Genomic DNA, 17,282 nt, shown 5'->3' on the forward strand with positions numbered 1-17,282 from the left:
CTTGGGAGCGAGGTTTTCCTCGCAGGCTGCCCCGGAACGGCCGTGATGAACGAAAAGCTATTGGGATCGTGGCTTATGAACGAACGACTCCCGAGCCAGGGATGCTGGCGGAAAAGAGAGCAGTTGAGGCTACAATATAGACAGCGGTGGCAATGATTTCCAGCTGTGTATGATTCCCGGGCAGGAAGTTGTTCAAAGAGCAGAAGCCGTTGGTCCGGACGGGAGACCGGCGGCAGCTACTTGTGAGGATGTCGAGGATAGACAAATGGTGTTGTCTTGCAAGCATCGTTTCGGCACGCGCGCAAGATGATGGAAAATCGCACGGGTGGGACTGACATTGGGATTGCTGTGCTGCAGACAGCAGAAGGCGGGCCAAGGGAATCTGTGGTGGTTCGGTACCTTACTCTCCTGCAGGGCGTGGAGTCGGCTTAGACAATTTGACGTGCTGGGATATTCCCTGGGCAATAACTCACCTTACCCACCCCGCTCATTCCTGGATGCATCATGGCCTGCCCCACCAAACATGGATGGCGCCACGGACCACGAGCATGCACCTGCAACACGTGGTTTCAGCATGACTGCCTGCCTAGGTCAGGGTCGCGTTTTCCGCGTCCATGTTCATTTTGTCGCGTGCGCGAAACGACTCACGCAGACAGAAGCCTTGCATCGTGGTCGTGGTCGTGGTCGTGGCCGGTTCCGTCGATCCAATCCTATCATGCGTACTGCCCATGATTGATTTGAGGCAGCAGGCAATGAATTATCGGCGCATAATACCCTAACCATGCATTCAATGCCCTGATGATGTTGTGCTAGGCGGAGGGTGGGCATAGCTTTCGCCGTAGGAGAGAGAACGACGGTGCTTAAGTAGGCGTGGTGACTGCCTCCCTTAGCTGGTACGTACCCGCTTTTTTTAAGTGGCAGCTTTGTTAAGTAAGGTAGGTAGGGCCTTTTCGAATAGTGGGAGCTTTCCGCTGGGCGGGTACCCACCATCGGCCTTCACACTTCCTGCAGGCACCCGTCGACTCGAAAAGAAGCAAGAAAAATTGTTCTGCTGGTGTTTTTTTCTCTCCTGCCTCCTAAGTACCTCCCTCCACGCGACGAGTTTCCTCCAATTTCTTTCTTTTTGTCGTCATCTCCTTACTCTTTTGTCCGTTCTTTGATGCTCGGCCCCCGCGACCCCGACGCACCGGCTTTGCGACGCGTCCATATGTAGCTCTTCAGCGCCCTCTTCTACCTTACCGTGTATTCTTCGACGAGCCGCGAAGCGCCACGGCCTTTTTCTCGGGCGCGTCAATCTCAGTCTCTGGTGTTGCAAGCACCTCGCTTGCCTCGCATTCCCCACGCCTCAAAAACTGGTCCGTCGCCCCGGGATGTCCGCTCTCGACGCCATCGGGCCCGTTTGTGGCCACGCAATCGATCAAGACGTTGCCAATGCAGCCTCAAATGCCTCAATTAATGCCTCGGATCTCCTGGATCAAGAGCTCGGTCGCAAACTGGAGACCCCGCTGGACGAGCGCGGCGAAATCGTCCTGGCACAGCGTCAGTCCTTCCTCCGTCTCGCGGCACTCTTTCCATTTGCTCTGCCCTTTCGCTGCATGTTCCAAGCTCAAACTAACTTGCATCTCCAGTCCAGGCTTTCGAATTGGTACGATTCACGAATGCCGATGCGCTCGGAACGATGGCCGCGCCCAGTTCCGATTCTCGTACCCCGCCGACCATGGCCAAGCCCTGCACGATTGGATAGAGGAAGAGTTTGCGCTTGCTGTGGATGAGGAAAAGGTCTTCCAATTCTGGGACGACGTCAAGAGCAAGGGCAGCACGCGATCGGAGACGTTGAACAACACAGACAACCTTTACTACGTTTGGAGAATCGTCGACCACCGCCGACATGCCGCCGCCCCGAACCACGAGCCTGGCGAGCTCAAGGTACAATGGGTTGGACACAGGGAAGATGAGGCCGTCTAGGAAAAAGCCACCCCCGCGTTTATTGATACCATTCCTGGCTCCTTATTCAACGACTACCTCGCCTGCCACAACCTGACGCGCATGCTGCGAACGAGGAAGAAGACTGGCAGAAAACCGAAGGCCAAAGCTCGGAACGGAAGCATTGCCGCCAAACAGCATCCTCGACGAAGCTCGGTCTCCGTTGACCATCGCAACCAGTCCGACGAGAGTACTATTCACCCCAATCACGGCGATGTTCCTCGAAGCCCCTCCTTCGCAGGATACCCTGGCATTGGTGGTCTCCCGGCTTCTGGTCATGGACCCAACATCCCGGACTGCTCCTCCGGTTGCCACCAACAAGAAGCCTCCATACTTTCAGTGGCAGAAAGCCCCCGCGGATGGAGCGGCCCAGGATTACGTGTCAACATGATGTCCGGACAGATCGAATACAATGCCTTGACGGCGACCGGAACTTCCTACGCCGACGAGACCAGCCTCATCAATCAAATCAACGACATGAGACTGTCCCCCGAGAGTGCATTGGCAGAAAAGACCATTCAAGTTGAGATTTTAGGACGGGAGCTAAGAAGACAGGCGGAACAAAGCGTCGAGGAGCGGCGGCAGGCATTCGAAGATCGGGAGAAGTTCAAAGTGGCCGAGACAGAGACCCGGAGGCTGTCGATGCAGCTTGACAGGGCAAATGGGTACATCGCTGAGTTGGAGGCGCGGAACAGCATGCTCCGTCAGCAGCTTCAGCGTGCAGATGTTCAAGTAGATGGCTGAGCACGGCTGGCTCAGGCAAGGTGGCAAATGCCAGGTCATTGATGCGCGAAGCTTTTTTACCATCGCCAGCATGGCTATTTGATGCCAGGATCAAGCTCAAGGCACCGCTGACAGGGTAGTTAGGGGATTTGGAAAATGTACTCCATGATACGGAGATGACTAGATGGATATCTAGTGTTTCTAAATCATCTGTTGTAACGAGTGACTTGATAATTTTTTGTCTGTTGCCTGTATTTGCCTTCGTGACGGGATGGATCCAAATCTCGAGTCGCTCGCTGCAAGGGCTTGCTGCTGCTGCTGCGCCGAAGGTCACAGAAGATTTGCGCGATGATCCCTGCGACTCCAATATTATGGCACGGCGCACTGTGAAAGGAGAAGGACTCATTTCTTGGTAATGCTCCCGATGGGCGGTGGAGGGCATTCATTGAGGCTGGTCAGAATCCCGCTGCCTCTGACTCTGCCGTCTGGTGTTCGACGTTCATGTGGCTTACCGCGCCTGACATGGGTCTAGAGGTCGGGTAGGCCCCTTGTGCGTTCTTAACACCCACAAGTGTGAGCTTTTATGCATTTGGAAAGCCTCCACCCCAAACACTTCGCGGTGCACATATGCGCGGCTGTCATCTTTGTCGTTGGCATTATTGGTGCCGCTTCACGGAAGTTTTCTTAGGGGAATGGCTGGCCGTTACTTGAATACAAGCCTTCAATGCCTTTGTGCAGTCAAAATCGTTGTCGTTTGGATTTCGACGAGCTTGTACCCAACGATTTCTCTGTAGGCCACACCGCTTCACTATCCATACACACACAGGTACTTCAACTCCACGCACATTAAGTTCAGCCTATTCGTTGCTATACACACAAATGACAACCCATAAGGAGTGAACTCATAAAAATGAGTGACCGTTTACCAGTCTGATGTTGCTTTTGTTAGGGTCCTCGTAGACCTTTTCGATCTTTTTGGGCAGCACGCAAAAGTGGTGTGCATGTAGTCGTTGGATATAGGCAGGGGTTATTGAGCATCATCATTAACGGCCATGCAATTAACTAACACCACATCGACAGCTTTACCGAGGTCTCAGCTGACTCCCTCGAAAGGGCAGGCTCTGGCGTGGACAGCAAACCATGAGCAGAGCATAAGAGGGGCATGCTATAGGTGGAAAGTTACAGCCCAAGGGAGAGGGACGCCAGTGGTGAGGCCTGTCCGCCAATGTGTCAGTCGGCAGACGGGCGTCTGGCCACAGATGGACGTGCTGAACTGAGAACCCCCGTCCGTCGCCGAGTGAATTATCTCGCAGACCTTGAGGCACAAGTCAGACGATGGATACAAAGAAAGCAGCCCATCGCGGCCAAGAAGCCTCGCATATAGGTGGAAAAGGCCAATTCTGACGCCACTGGGCATCCCTATAAGGTCACCATGCAGACAGCGGGCCGAATCGAGCAACACCCTTCAGCCCAAAACACTTGTCTCATCGACATAGTTGAATGACCTTTGCAGTGCAATTCACAAGCTTATGGGGACAATGGCCATCGATACGGGGGCTTGAACAAACTGTTACCCTCCGATTACCAAGTCAAGGCACATATCACTCGTTCCGTGGCCAAGTGCGACAAAGTCCTACTGCCGATGTTTCTTGCTGTCTGTCATCAGTCATTGGTCGTCCTCGAGACACGGGATCAATCGGGAACTACTATGGACGCGTCGGACACGCTCGTCCCTTAGGGCCACAGCAACCAGATGGCGAACATCGCCGTCAGCTTCATCGAACAGTATCTTCCAAACACCCCTAAACACCCCCACACACTATTGAAGCAGTCCTCTGTCGCGAGCAAGACAACGGACTTGGTTGCGGTGTCTCCGTCTTTGCTTTGGCGATGCATATCCTCGTCAGAAGGCCTTTCCGCAAACTACTTGATGCGGAGCTTTGGCGATGTGTGATGGCCACCCTTTTAGGCGTCACCCTCAATGACTGGACCATAGTCAGTCCCAGGATCCAACAAAACTTCGTTCCGTTCTCCATTCCAGGTTAGATAGCGACTGCTGATGCCCTTGACGAGGCGACTGTGGCTTTTGGACACTGGCAGATGAAAACAAAGTACTCGCTAGTAGCTTTCATGAGTAGTGAGGTATGCAGACTGGAGCTCACACGTGTAGAAATGAACCCCGCTTTCCGCATTGTGTCCAGAGTCTTAGACGTGGGGGCTGTCCATGCAGGGAGGGCCAAGAAACAGGAGAATCGGGATGTAATATTGCATCCACGGTCTCACGACGCACGTCTCGCGCAAAACACACAGTTTCGGCCCAGCTCAAGGCTGGAGAGTCTGGAAAGGTTGTTGCAGCTCGTCGCAAAGCAAATAGACCAAGCTCAAAGCGAGCTACTGGGCATGGCGCGCATGAGAAATCGAGCTGCTAGTCACAATAAATGATATGCAAACAATGATATGAGTTAGAGATTGGGCTTGCTCTATTATTTGAGTCTAGACCTAACGTTGTTGGAGGTTTATTTCTGGCTTTCCTTTTTCTCAGCCTTTTGATTTAGCTTCTTCCAAAGCGCCTTTTGCTTCGTGCCGCTTCAGAATACACCGAAATCAACATTGGGCACACCGACATGTTTAAAGTCACGCCAGAAACCCCGGGGGCGGACATAAATACGGATTCATCTCTTTCAACAGACGTAAGCATGCTTCATACCATGCCCGATTATATTTGACGATGTCCTAGTGAAAACACCCGCTTCAATTGCTGGGGATGTGAATTCGATAACCTCACGGTTCCAATTGCTACGACTGTGCTCTGGCTTCAAAGGTCAGAAATGAACTCAAACTGTTGGTATTCAGGTAAAACAAAGATGCTTCCTGTGGTTGTCTTTCCTCCCCTGTCTCACGCTGAGACATGCCTTTTGTGGACTCAAAGATCGGCGGGCGCCTGCCCTTGTCTTATTTGCCGATCAAAACAGGGTCACCAGTAGCTGCCAGTATGATGGTGTTCTTTATAAACGTATCCTTGGTGTTGCGAGTCCGTGTCCTTCTTTATCTCCAGCTTCTGCGCCTGTGTGTTAGGGGAATCGTGCTTGAAGTTGATTGGCCTAGTGTTGCTACCAGCTAGGCTTCCCAGAAGGATGACATCTACAACTCGATATTGCGACGAACGAGGCAGAAGATGTCAAACAGAAGCTCCCACCGATTGGAAGTCTAGTGCATTATTGGATTGGGAAGGACATTGTCGCTGAATGGCACGAGGATCCGGCCGATCGTGTCTGCCGCGCCGCGATGGTGTTTCGATTTTCAGTAAATACATCAGCAAACTCATGAGGCCAGTCAGATTCCTTCCGCCGCCATTCTTCCTCGTAGGATCGTTTCCGACTCATGTCCACGTTGTGCTCTTTTGAGGCTACTGACGCCGTCCAGCAAGTTGTAGGTCTATAGCGAGTAAACAGCAAGGGGGCAAATCCAGTGATTTGTTCTAACGTTGATCATTTTGATGCATCGCCAATCAGTTGTTCCTGCGAGGTTGACTTGGCCGTCTCTGCGTAGTCCCCTCGAGGCGTCTTTGGGCGTTGCGAATGGGTTTTAGCAAAGCACACATGCAACTGCATTGCGCGTGACAGACACGGATGGCCTTTCACGTAGTAGTCGACGATATCACGACGAGATGTTGGCTACTGCAGGTCTTTGTAGCTGCGTGGCTTCCGTGCATGAAACTGACAGCAGGGCATGTTACAGACGATTGAGAAAGACGATATCCGCAAGAATTGCAGCTCAATTGCCCCCGATCTGCAATTCAAGATATTGATGCAAGGGGGGGGGCGTAACAGGCCCGATGGCCCTATTAACAACATGATTACATGGATGGATGAAAGAGTCAAAGACAACGTCAACCGTGGTGCCCGAAAGAAGGATGGCAAGCGCGAATGCTTTCGTACATCAGCACCTTTTTGCTGGCTGTGCTTTTTGACGCCTACCTGACATGTTCGCGGGCGCATACAATGAATTGAAGACTGTTTCACCATGTGACCAGGTTACACCAGGTAGAAAGACATATGATGATCTGAAGCAAGTATTACTGGCTTGTCATGGCGGATTTTCTCAGACAGCCGTGGAGCGTGCTTTGCCTATTTCATGCATCCTATATCAACTGTCGAAGGGAGGCGGCCATCCAAGCACACGGTTGAGGTCGTTGTCACTTTAGTTTGGCAGAAATCATAGCGTGATCTGCCATTGATGGATCCCTGACGAGGTGGCGCAAGGGACAACGAGAAGATGTTGAGCCTTCTACATGTTCATCCCCTTGCCTCTGCCACGCGTCAGACTCCTCAAGGCTGGAAGAACAGATTTTATTGTTGCATTCAGGCATTCTGTTCGTCAAGGGCTGCTTTGCGGCAACAAGATGGGTCCTTAGAAAAAGTGAGTAGCGACCTGCAGTTGAGCAGGATCCATCAAAGAAATATCATCTGCAGAGTTGCCAGTCTGGACGTATACTCTCACTGACGTCGGTGATATCATTATGGAGAAAGCAGACACTATGGACATCAATTGTGCTTGGTGCAAACGGGTGCTTTGGTGGCAAACAAGAGCCATTGGGGATCATCGAGGGAGGTCTAGAGAGCTCTGATGAAATGCCGGTGGACGACAGGCTGAAGAGAAGCGCTCCTTCGTCCAGTGAGCCGTGGGGACTAATGGTGCTGGGGCATAGAACGGCAAAAAGACCGTCAACGTGAAATGATCTTGGCGGAAAGAGATTGAGTGTGTTTGTCTAATGATGTTCGACGAAATCTTCGGGGGCCTTTCACGCAATACGCGTTGATAATTGATCGCTACGTGGAGTACAAAACCAGAACATTCTGCAAAAAAAGTGTCCCTGTAGCTACCATGATCATTCCATCCTTGCAAACGCCCTTATGGGCTACATTACCATGCTAATTATCCGGTCAGACCCATCCATCTGTACATTACTAGGAGTGAAATCGCATCGCTTTGACTGCGGCAGCAGCAGCAGTCGACCTTTGGCAACTCCGTCAAACTGACCATCGTTACCGCCCCCGCTCTGTCTCCCAAATATCCGTAAACAGCTGACGGCCGATGAAGAAGGCCATTTCGACGGTGAGGGCCACCCAGCTCTCCCAGTCCCATTCATTTGCCAAAGCTCGGAGGCGGACGCGTTCCATCTCGTCCTCGTCGAATGCCAAGGCGGGATGGTGGCCTCGGCGGACAGCAGCACAGAACCGGTACCAGATACTGGCGGGGGTCGTCGTCACGGCACTCTAGGCTGTGATGTGGTCGTCCGAGGCGCTGCTGCGTCTGCGCCTGTCTGGGCCGAGGTGGGGCTGCGGCAGGGCGATGCTCGATAGATCCGTGTCTCTTTCGACGAGTAAGAAGGCAGGAGGGTCGTCATCAGAAGACACTGACATGACAGAAGAGTGCGACAAGATGGGCGAGGGTCTTCCGAAGCGAACAGTGCGGGTCCTGTGTGGCATTGCGTCGGTTGATCGGACAATTGAATGAGGGAGGAGCGGTCAGCCCTGCTCAAATTGGCAGTTAGCATTTGTTCCTTTTCAATGGTCTTGAAGAAGGGCGATACAAACCAAGCCGAATAGGTTCTGTTATCGAAACGTTGAAGAGTTTGTCGATCTCTTCGAGGTTGACGTGTGTCTTGTACCGACGGATGTTTTGCTGAAGTGTGAATGTGGTGTTTTCCGGTAGTTGCGGCCCGTTCACGTCGCAGGGATTGGCAGTTGCCTTTCGTGGACTTAGAGGCAACCGCCTGCCTAAGGTACTGTTAGGTACCGACCGCCATTTCGGGTGCTGAAATCGGCAGCTGACCTCTGGAGGCAGGCACCTCTTGAGGCAGGGACACAGGTGCTCCTTCCGAACGGCCCCGACATGGGCAAAATCCCTTCAAGCGAATACTGACACAACGACGCGATGCATTGCCAGAGACCAATGATTGAGTGTGATAGCATGCGCCATCACGGAATTGATTCCTCACGCCTCAGGTCCAGATGCTGCCCCCAGCGGCGGCCGGTCACAATTTGAAATTGCCTTGAAGCAGCGCTTCAAAGTAGCGTAGCGAACTCTGCGATGGGGCCAACTCCAATGAAGGGCTGCTGAGGGGGCCAGAGAGGGACAGTTAAATCAGATCAACTCAATATAGCAGTAAAACTTTGCGATGCACCGCTATCTGCTGCAGGTTTGGAAACAAAGCATAATGAACGTCATACCTGCATTCATATTACATTACTTGATCCATTGGAAATGCAGTGAGAACAGCCAGTCCATTGGAGTTAAAGGCTATTGCGGCTTGGCTGTGAGCCTTCCGGTTCTCAAAGGCTGATGCTGGTATAAGTTAGTTTGTAATCGTCGTGTTCTGAGGTTATTCATTCATGAAAACGTTCGAAAGTTGGTATTCATAACATAACCTGCCAGAACTTAAATTCTCTCATGATGATTTTTGAAATCCCAAGATGAAAGGATCTCTTGTCAGCCTGTTATTATACATTGCATAACTGGCACAAGCTTGCCGAGGAACATCACAATAAAGCACCTCAGAAACATCATAAAAGCTTACAAGGTGCTGCGTCTCACTTGTAGGTCTCGTCATGGCTCTCAATGCTGTTGTCTGCTTCCTCACTACTACTATTCTATCGATATTTCAAGCGCTGTGTAAGAAGGGATATCAGCCGCTGGGAAGATTGCAATCTTTTCTTGTACGCCCAAGAATATGCATGCTTATGAAGCACATCTACCCGCAGCAGAACGAAGCTCGCAGCACCACATTTCAATGACTTCATATCGCCACTGGATGAGACCGGAATGATTCGGGTGCCAAACCTCTTGTGCATATTCTCACGCCTACATGCGCCCAGATTGACAGCCAATTTATAAAACCACCTTGCCAAAGCTTCAATATCCACGCTCCGACGAAGAGAATAAGGTGACTTTCTCAAAAATCAGGTTGTGCAAGAGAAGCCGGACTACTTGAGAGAGTGCATGAGGCACGCCTGGCTGCGGCTAGTGTGCAGAGAGACCGCCAGGATCGCGTTGCAACCGGGATGCCAATCATTCATCCCCCTGACTGAGCGCGCCGCGAGGCACCCATGTCTATGCGCAGAATTATGGCCCCGGCGGTATTGCAAGAGCCAATCCTACATCTCTGATTGCCTCTCACACAATCCCATCATACAGGCTCCCCCACTAAACACCTCTGACGAAAAGTTGCAGGACATTAAGAAGATATCCACGAGCTTCGCTTCCGAGACGCAACGCCAACGCAGTAGTAATACCCGAGCCAAAGGCCACTACAGTCACTACCAACAGCTGGGTTCCAGGAGTAACTTCATTCAGAGGGGTCAGCAACAGTTCTTGATGCATCAAAGGAGTCTGGTCGATGAGCTGGGGGAGACGAGACGAGAACTTACAATTGACCGAGAGTGAAAGCGCCGTTATGAGTGTCGACGATCTTCTGGCAAAAGTCTCCCGAGACGGCTTGGTACCATCGGTTGCAGTTCGTCACGATTCCAGCCTGTGTGGGCGTCGGTCCTGTCGGCGGTGCGCTCGTGCTGGTAGTTGGTGTTGGTTGGGGTGACATGCCTGGCACGCCTACGCAAACATAGTATCCGAGCCAGAGTCCGGTGCAGGCGGAGCCAACAGCAGGGTTCCATCGGTAGCTGTGATAGTGTCAGTGTCATTTCAGAGGTCCACATGTGCCGTACGACTATCACATAGGGTCGTGTCATTGTACACTTACAAGTTTGCCAAGCTGATACCATACTGGTTTGCGACGATTTCACACGTGTTGCCTGACTCAACCAAATGAAATTTGTTGCCTGCAAATAGGTCAGACGGCTTTACACGTTACCTGAGCGAAGATAAAAACTCACAAGACTCAATAAGTCCGGCCTGGGTAGGCGACGGAGGACTAGGTCCGCTAGTGGCTGTTGGAGTCACGGACGGAGGCCTTGTCGACGTGCCGGGCACAGCGATGCAGACGTAGTAGCCGAGCCAAAGTCCCGAACAGGCGGAACCAACAGCAGGATTCCATTCATAGCTATCGTCTGAATCAGTAATCTTGTTGACACATAGGACGATGTGGCTTACAAATCCGACAAGCTGATGCCATATTGAGTCGTGATCGCATCGCAGGTGTTTCCAGACTCTACTAAGTGGAACCGTTGGCCTGAGGTATGTTAGCTGAGTAGTGACTATTATTGTGCGAAATCTTACAAGATGAGATCAGTCCCGGCTGCGTTGGTGACGGGGGACTTGGTCCGCCTGTGGCGGAAGGGCTCGCTGTTGGTGCAGCCGTTGGGGTGCCGGGGATTCCGACACAAACGAAGTATCCAAGCCAGAGACCGGTGCAAGCGTTGCCAACCGCTGGGTTCCAAGCATAGCTATAAAACTTGTTAGTCAGGCTGCTCTGGACTCATCTTGGATTGACAAATGGGCCTGGGACCGCTCACAATTCCGTAAGGCTGAAGGCGTTGTTATGCTTGCTGGCGATAACTTCACACGTATCGCCGGAGACGACCTGATAAAATGAGGTACCTGCAACGTTCAATAGGATATTCTTCTTCGAACCAAAGTTGAAAACAACTCACATGTCTCAATAAGTCCCGGCTGAGTTGGCGAAGGGACAGAGGGGCCTGAAGTCGTTGAAGACGCACTGGTGGACGTGGCGGTTACGGATGCCACGGTAGAAGTTGTTCCGGGTCCAACCTCTCCCTCAACGCAGTATTCCACGCCAGGAGTGAGTCCGTTCTCGCAGTTGGGTCCAACGGAAGGGTTCAGTGTGAGGAATTGAGACAAGGGTATGCCCCAGTCCGACGACATGGACTCGCATGTCTCGCCCTCCACAGCCGCCCAGGTGAACGTGCATGCGCGAGTCCGTAGGGTTGCGGCCACTGTCAGAGAGCTGCTGAGCCCTAGCATGAGGGTCAAGGACCAGTTCAAGGACTTCATAATGACAGATGAAGTGTGTGCAATGAGGTGGGGGGATATGAGAGGGAGCGACGAGAAGAGAAGAAGCCTCAACGGACCAACTTGAGTGAGTTGGTGGGTTTCGATCTGGCCTAGGATGCACGGCAGGTTCGCCCTGTCTTTGGGCGTCGAGTTAACTTCTATTATTATTATGAGGCCATGAGAGTTGCCCGGAAGGAACAGGAGATTGGCGCTTGCCCAACGTAACGCTGTTGCCTGCAGCAAAGAACACATTTTTTTCTCATCAACGCCTCGTTCGTGCCTTGAGGAACTTGGAGGGTCGAGCCAAGCCAATAGTCATACTAATTACATGCTGCTATGACAATATTGAACTCATAATGTTAGTTGTCTGCTGATCTATGTGCCTCTCTTTTGCAGTAGTCATGTCCAGTGACAGGGGAGCTTGGCTGGCCCAATCATGTAGCTGACTGTGGGTCGAAGCCAGTCTTTTACTGTTGTATTCTTCTCCACCGCAAATATCCGTTCATGCAGCGGCTAAGACGGCGGAATCCTTCGTTGCCTCCTTGGCGCATCGGACGAATGTCTTTGTTTCTGGCGAGGCTACATATCACTTTAAACCCAAGAAGACAACATCTTGCCTGCATGACAAGGCTTGGTGGCTGTGCCTCGCAGGAAATCAAGATTAAATTACTCACACACTATCATGCAATGTAATGAGCCGTCCAACGTGCTGGTGATCCTGCAGGTTGTGCACCCACCAAACGCCATTTGAGGGGGGGATTGAGCAGGATCCAGTCATTTTTGCCGATGCGTGTCACTGGTTGGAACTTATCCAGCGAAGCCTTGTACAGTTGGCGCGAATACATCTAGTCAAACCATCATTCGCGGTTTTTGTTAACTCTGACTTCGAGGCCTACGTCCGAATTTCGTTTTCACTTTCTTCGTAGGTAGCAGAATAGGAAGCGACCCATCATGTTTGGGCTCAAAGCACTGTCAACCGGGCTCTTTGCCGCTGCCTCCGTCTCTGGAATCCAACTTTGGAAGACGCCCGGCCAAATCCCGACTGACGTGCCAGCCAGATGTCGTGCAGCGCTGAGCACCAACATTACCTGCGACTTTTTGGTCACGGCTGATAGCGCTGCGAACGGAGAGGTCGTCGTCGGCGAAGCGGCTGATGTCTTTTGCAACTCCGCCTGCCGAGACTCGCTGCGCTCGTTCACGAGTAGCGTGACATCTGGATGCGGGCATACGCAATACAAGCTGTGGGAGAATAGCACAATGACAGCTTCCGGTCAGGCTATGGCAGAAGGGCTGCTCTGGGCGAATAGCCTCCTTTGCATTCAAGACGAGTAAGTCGAAATTGTGGCCGACTGCGAAGTCTGCTGGATTCTTACACTCATGATAGGTCAGGTGTCTGTCTGCCAGAGCTCTACGATGGCGGAAAGGAGCTCTGTTCTGATTGCGGTCTCAAATTTGCCGCCACTATGGTCAGCACCGACTATGGCCGGGGACATGTAGACGAAGAAGGATTCCAAGAGTTGCTATCGTCATGCTCGGCACCAGCCAATAGCTATACCTACAGCTACACACCACCACCGCCGCTGGCCACGACCACCGGCGGAAGCTCAGCGCCGCCGTCCCCGACTCCGACTTGCCGTGGGACGACGATCACGGTTCAGGAGGGCGACACTTGCGAGTCGATATCTCGAGCAAACAGCGTGGCTACAGACCGAATGATTGCCGACAACTACATGGATTACTCCTGTCGAGAGTTGGCGGTCGGAATGAAGCTATGCATTCAGGACACTTGCACCATCGCACAGATCCAACAAGGGCAGACTTGCGAGGATATAACCAGTGGCAAAGGCTTTACTATAGTTCAGCTCACCTCTTGGAACCCGTGAGTCAACCCGAACATCTCAATGACGAAGACTAACCTTGTGCAATTTCCCAACTCAGGACCTTGAAGACGAAGTGCGACAGCAACATCACTCCCAATCTTGATGCGCTTGCTGGAAGAAGCATCTGCGTCGAGTAAGCTGCACCCTCACCCCGGCCTGCATCTGCTTCGTAACTATATGTGGAAGCTTACACAATTCATTTTGTAGAGCGCCGGGTCCGTTCGAATTTCCCACGACCGCAGAATCGACGACAAAACGTTCATGGACTCTGTATGAAGACTTGGAAGCCAACTGTTGTGACGACTTTTCAACTGATGATATCGCAGTTCTTCGCCCCTGTTCACATCCTTCGAGACGGCCTCCGTTGAGACAACGTATGAAGGGGGGCCCTTGGGCACAACAACTCTTTTCGATCCATCATATACACCCCCTGCAGAAACGCATACAGCTTTAGACTCGTCCAAAGAGTCAATCATCAGCGACTACACAAAGTACTGCTGGATCACCGAGGAGGACTGGGCCCAAGGCTACGACGCGGACGCTTTCCCGGCAGCGTGTCTGAACTTGATGAACACATACTGTTACTACAGTGAGGGCATGCCGTCTCCCACACCACTCACCCGCGCTCCCGCCGTCTGCACGCCGGACAGGAGTCAGTACACCCTCCAGCCAGCGCCGGACCCCGTCGTCACCCCGACCCCGCATCAGCCAAATCTCACCCCCGGATGCAGCAACTTCCACAAAGTTGCCAGCGGCCAGTTCTGTGCCGATGTTGCCAGTGAATACGGCATCGACCTGGATGACTTCTACAAGTGGAACCCTGACGTGGGATCGGACTGTCGCAACCTGCAGCTCGGCGTGTGGGTTTGTGTGGGGTACGACGAACGGCTGGTCCCCACCGTAACGCCGGCGGCTAGGGTTACAGGGAGATGATTCTGATTGTGATTGGAGAGCGATTCTTATATTGCGAGAGACATTTCGGGGTGAAATTGGCGGGGGAGGGGCACCGAAGTTCCATTTTGAAGTTGCATGGACGCTACAGGGGGTTGTTGGTTCGAAGTCTGCAAGGTTTCTTAGGCAAGGGCTTAAATACTTCTGTTAATATTGCTCATTTGCCTGCTTAAGTGCATCTGGAGGGGACACACATGAGCGTTAGACCAACGTGCATCCAACCCTTCCCAGGCTTCCCTTACCAGACAAGGTTAAAATGAATCAGAAGATTCTTACACTTCCAGTGTTGCAGTAGCAGCAGAAGCGCCAAGGTAGGCAGCAGACCGGTGTGTTCAAGCATGGAAAATGCATGTTACAGACGTACATGCTGATCAAATTTCCGTACGAAGCTATCTATTGTGGTCTCATCTGGCCAGAAAGGTCGACTAAGTCTCGGCAGCTCGATAAAGCACCCGGCCCATCTCGCCGTCGGCCTCGTATGGCTCGGCAACATCGCCATCTGCCCACCATTGAGACAGCTGCATTCCCCGTTGGGGAGCCATGCGCAGGTACATCATGTCCTCCGGTCCAACACTGGAGTATCGGACCGGGTTTCCATATCCGTCGAGGAACACCACCTCGTACTCTGGCTCGTCGTCCGACTCAAGAACGTCTCTAGAGGCAATTAGAAGCGGGCGATCAGACAGTGCCAAGTACTGTATATCATCCTCGGGATTCTCCGATGCGCGGGCCTCGGCCAGCTTGGCGGGTTCGATGCTTCTTCGTCGTCCAGAGTGGCCGACGAGCTCCGGGAGCAGATCAAAGACCCTGCTCCAATCATCGCCAAAGTCGAAAAGCTCTCGGTCGTCGAGATAACGCCACCAAAGCTCTTCGTGAAGAAAACCCATGCCGTCGGCATCTTCCTCCTGCGTGATCAGCTGCTGCATTTTCTCATCGCCGCCCTCGCTGTCGTAGCACGTCCGGAGGACGACCAAGTTGTCGCAGGTTTCGTGGAGAAGCTGGTCCGCAATCTTCCGGATCTTGTCCGGCCGCCAAGGCTGAAGAATTTCGCGAACCTCTTCGGTCGTGGGAATGCGGCTGATGGTGCCGTTCCTGCCTGCACGCCACTCGGCTGGAATCTCGTCCATTGTCATGAAGGACCTGATAAGCTCGCGGATCTGGTCATTCGGTGAAAGGTTGGAGGAAGGGTTCCATTTGCGCTGCGACCATATCAGCCTGTGCCGTACTTGGCGGCAATAGTCGACCTACGATGAGATACTGCTCGGCTGGGAAGCTTCCCCATGGGGGCGAGGTGACACCATTCATATTAAATTGGAGGATTTCTATTTGCCGAGTGCTGATTTGTTGCCTTTTTTCAGCGGAAGGACTTTTTTCAGCGGAAGGAGGCAGGGAATAATGACGAGAGAGAGAGACAAGTGACATCGACGCACGGAAAAGGGGTCTTTTGTAAGAGCGCAGCGGGATTTGCGCCAAGCCTTGTGTTGGCGCTTGCGCTCTTGGCCTACATGTGATGCCTGCCAGCGGCCGTTGGGCCTTGTTGGAGGTTCCAACAAGGTTCCGTCCGACTTGGAGTCTTGTTGTTACACCTATCACACGGTGCAGGATTAGCGTAGTAATTGCGGGGCTTGGTCTTACTGAACCCTTGACACTGCTATTCAAATATTATCTTATCGGGGCAGGATTCCTGGCATTGCAACCTACTCATGTAATTACGCCGCATGGCTTAATCTCCCCTTCGCAAGGCGTTCTTCTTGGCTGCAGACTGACAGCCTTCACGTGGAATGGGCCACCAGACTAAAGTTCCATTTGAATGGTGCAGATAGTTTCGTTGTATACTGTCTTCCGATCCAGCTGCTACTTAGTTGATGCAAGTTGTATTCCGGACTTTCTTCACCTGGGATGCAGCACCATGGCACCCCTAATCATCCTTGCATTCATGACCTAAGAGCAGAAGACCTGAAATGGCGGTCCCAATTTAATCATGATCAAGTCTCACTCTTTGGTATATGCGAAGCCTTCTGTTGCCAAACATCATCTCTTTCCTTTACTCTCAATCATGAGGGCTTCCTTCCGCGGCTCACTTGGGCCCTTCATTCCCTTTCTTTGCGTCATCTATGTCACTCTTTTCTTGAACTCTATTCACGTTACTGCTCAGCAGAATGCTCTCTGTGACGACTCCAATCCATGCAGGGTAGGCTGCTGTGGGCCTTTTGGTGTATGCGGCTTTGGTGACGACTACTGCGGGGAGGGCTGCAAGTCCAACTGTAACGCAACAGCAGAGTGTGGACAGTACGCCCTTGAAGATAACTTCGACTGCCCGATCAACGTTTGTTGCAGGTTTGTCTACCCCCTATATGCGGCTTTGGAACTTGAGCTAACGTGATCATCGTGAAGTAAACATGGATTTTGCGGCACCACGGAAGAGTTCTGCAATGACGGCTGCCAGCCGAACTCTGAGGGCGGAGGTTGCGGCAGTCCTACGTAAGTACTACTCGCTCAGCGCAGGCCTCCAAAGGAACTTCTTAAGAGATAGATACTAACGGCGGTGGGTAGACGAAAGACGTGTCCCATCAATTCTGACCCCTTGACATACGAGAGACGCATTGCTTACTATGAGTTGTTCACTCGAGGAAGAGATTGTGGTGTCAGGGAGCCTGAGGATCTACCACTGGCTCCCCTGACGCATCTCAATCTCGCATTCGTCAACTTTGGAAGCGATTACAAGTTGATAGACGAGCATTCTGAGTGGGTACGACGGCTAGTCCTCAGAAAGCT

General features: G+C 52.3%; 5 protein-coding genes across 5 annotated transcripts; 3 read left to right on the forward strand and 2 right to left on the reverse strand.

Moving 5' to 3' along the window:
* Nucleotides 1-1,370: 1,370 nt before the first annotated feature.
* Nucleotides 1,371-2,727, forward strand: COL26b_013645 (uncharacterized protein; the record flags this gene model as incomplete). Its single annotated transcript, XM_053186240.1, has 4 exons — nt 1,371-1,539; nt 1,629-1,645; nt 1,693-1,926; nt 1,966-2,727. 4 exons carry the CDS (start codon nt 1,371-1,373, stop codon nt 2,725-2,727), a joined length of 1,182 nt encoding a protein of 393 aa, XP_053029808.1.
* Nucleotides 2,728-10,132: 7,405 nt separating this feature from the next.
* COL26b_013646 (uncharacterized protein) lies at nt 10,133-11,676 on the reverse strand (the record flags this gene model as incomplete). The annotated part of the gene is made up of 7 exons (XM_053186241.1): nt 10,133-10,385; nt 10,466-10,544; nt 10,599-10,765; nt 10,816-10,894; nt 10,942-11,108; nt 11,178-11,245; nt 11,434-11,676. The coding sequence occupies 7 exons, from the start codon at nt 11,674-11,676 to the stop codon at nt 10,133-10,135; spliced, it is 1,056 nt and encodes a 351-aa protein (XP_053029809.1).
* Nucleotides 11,677-12,627: 951 nt separating this feature from the next.
* COL26b_013647 (uncharacterized protein) lies at nt 12,628-13,008 on the forward strand (the record flags this gene model as incomplete). Its single annotated transcript, XM_053186242.1, has 1 exon — nt 12,628-13,008. The coding sequence occupies one exon, from the start codon at nt 12,628-12,630 to the stop codon at nt 13,006-13,008; it is 381 nt and encodes a 126-aa protein (XP_053029810.1).
* Nucleotides 13,009-13,658: 650 nt separating this feature from the next.
* On the forward strand, nt 13,659-14,489 carry COL26b_013648 (uncharacterized protein; the record flags this gene model as incomplete). The annotated part of the gene is made up of 2 exons (XM_053186243.1): nt 13,659-13,689; nt 14,005-14,489. The coding sequence occupies 2 exons, from the start codon at nt 13,659-13,661 to the stop codon at nt 14,487-14,489; spliced, it is 516 nt and encodes a 171-aa protein (XP_053029811.1).
* A 443-nt stretch (nt 14,490-14,932) lies between these two features.
* COL26b_013649 (uncharacterized protein) lies at nt 14,933-15,812 on the reverse strand (the record flags this gene model as incomplete). The annotated part of the gene is made up of 2 exons (XM_053186244.1): nt 14,933-15,706; nt 15,756-15,812. 2 exons carry the CDS (start codon nt 15,810-15,812, stop codon nt 14,933-14,935), a joined length of 831 nt encoding a protein of 276 aa, XP_053029812.1.
* Nucleotides 15,813-17,282: the final 1,470 nt, after the last annotated feature.

Source organism: Colletotrichum chrysophilum, assembly GCF_026319265.1.
Source record: "Colletotrichum chrysophilum strain AFK26 chromosome Unknown scaffold_244, whole genome shotgun sequence".
NCBI lineage: Eukaryota > Fungi > Ascomycota > Sordariomycetes > Glomerellales > Glomerellaceae > Colletotrichum > Colletotrichum chrysophilum.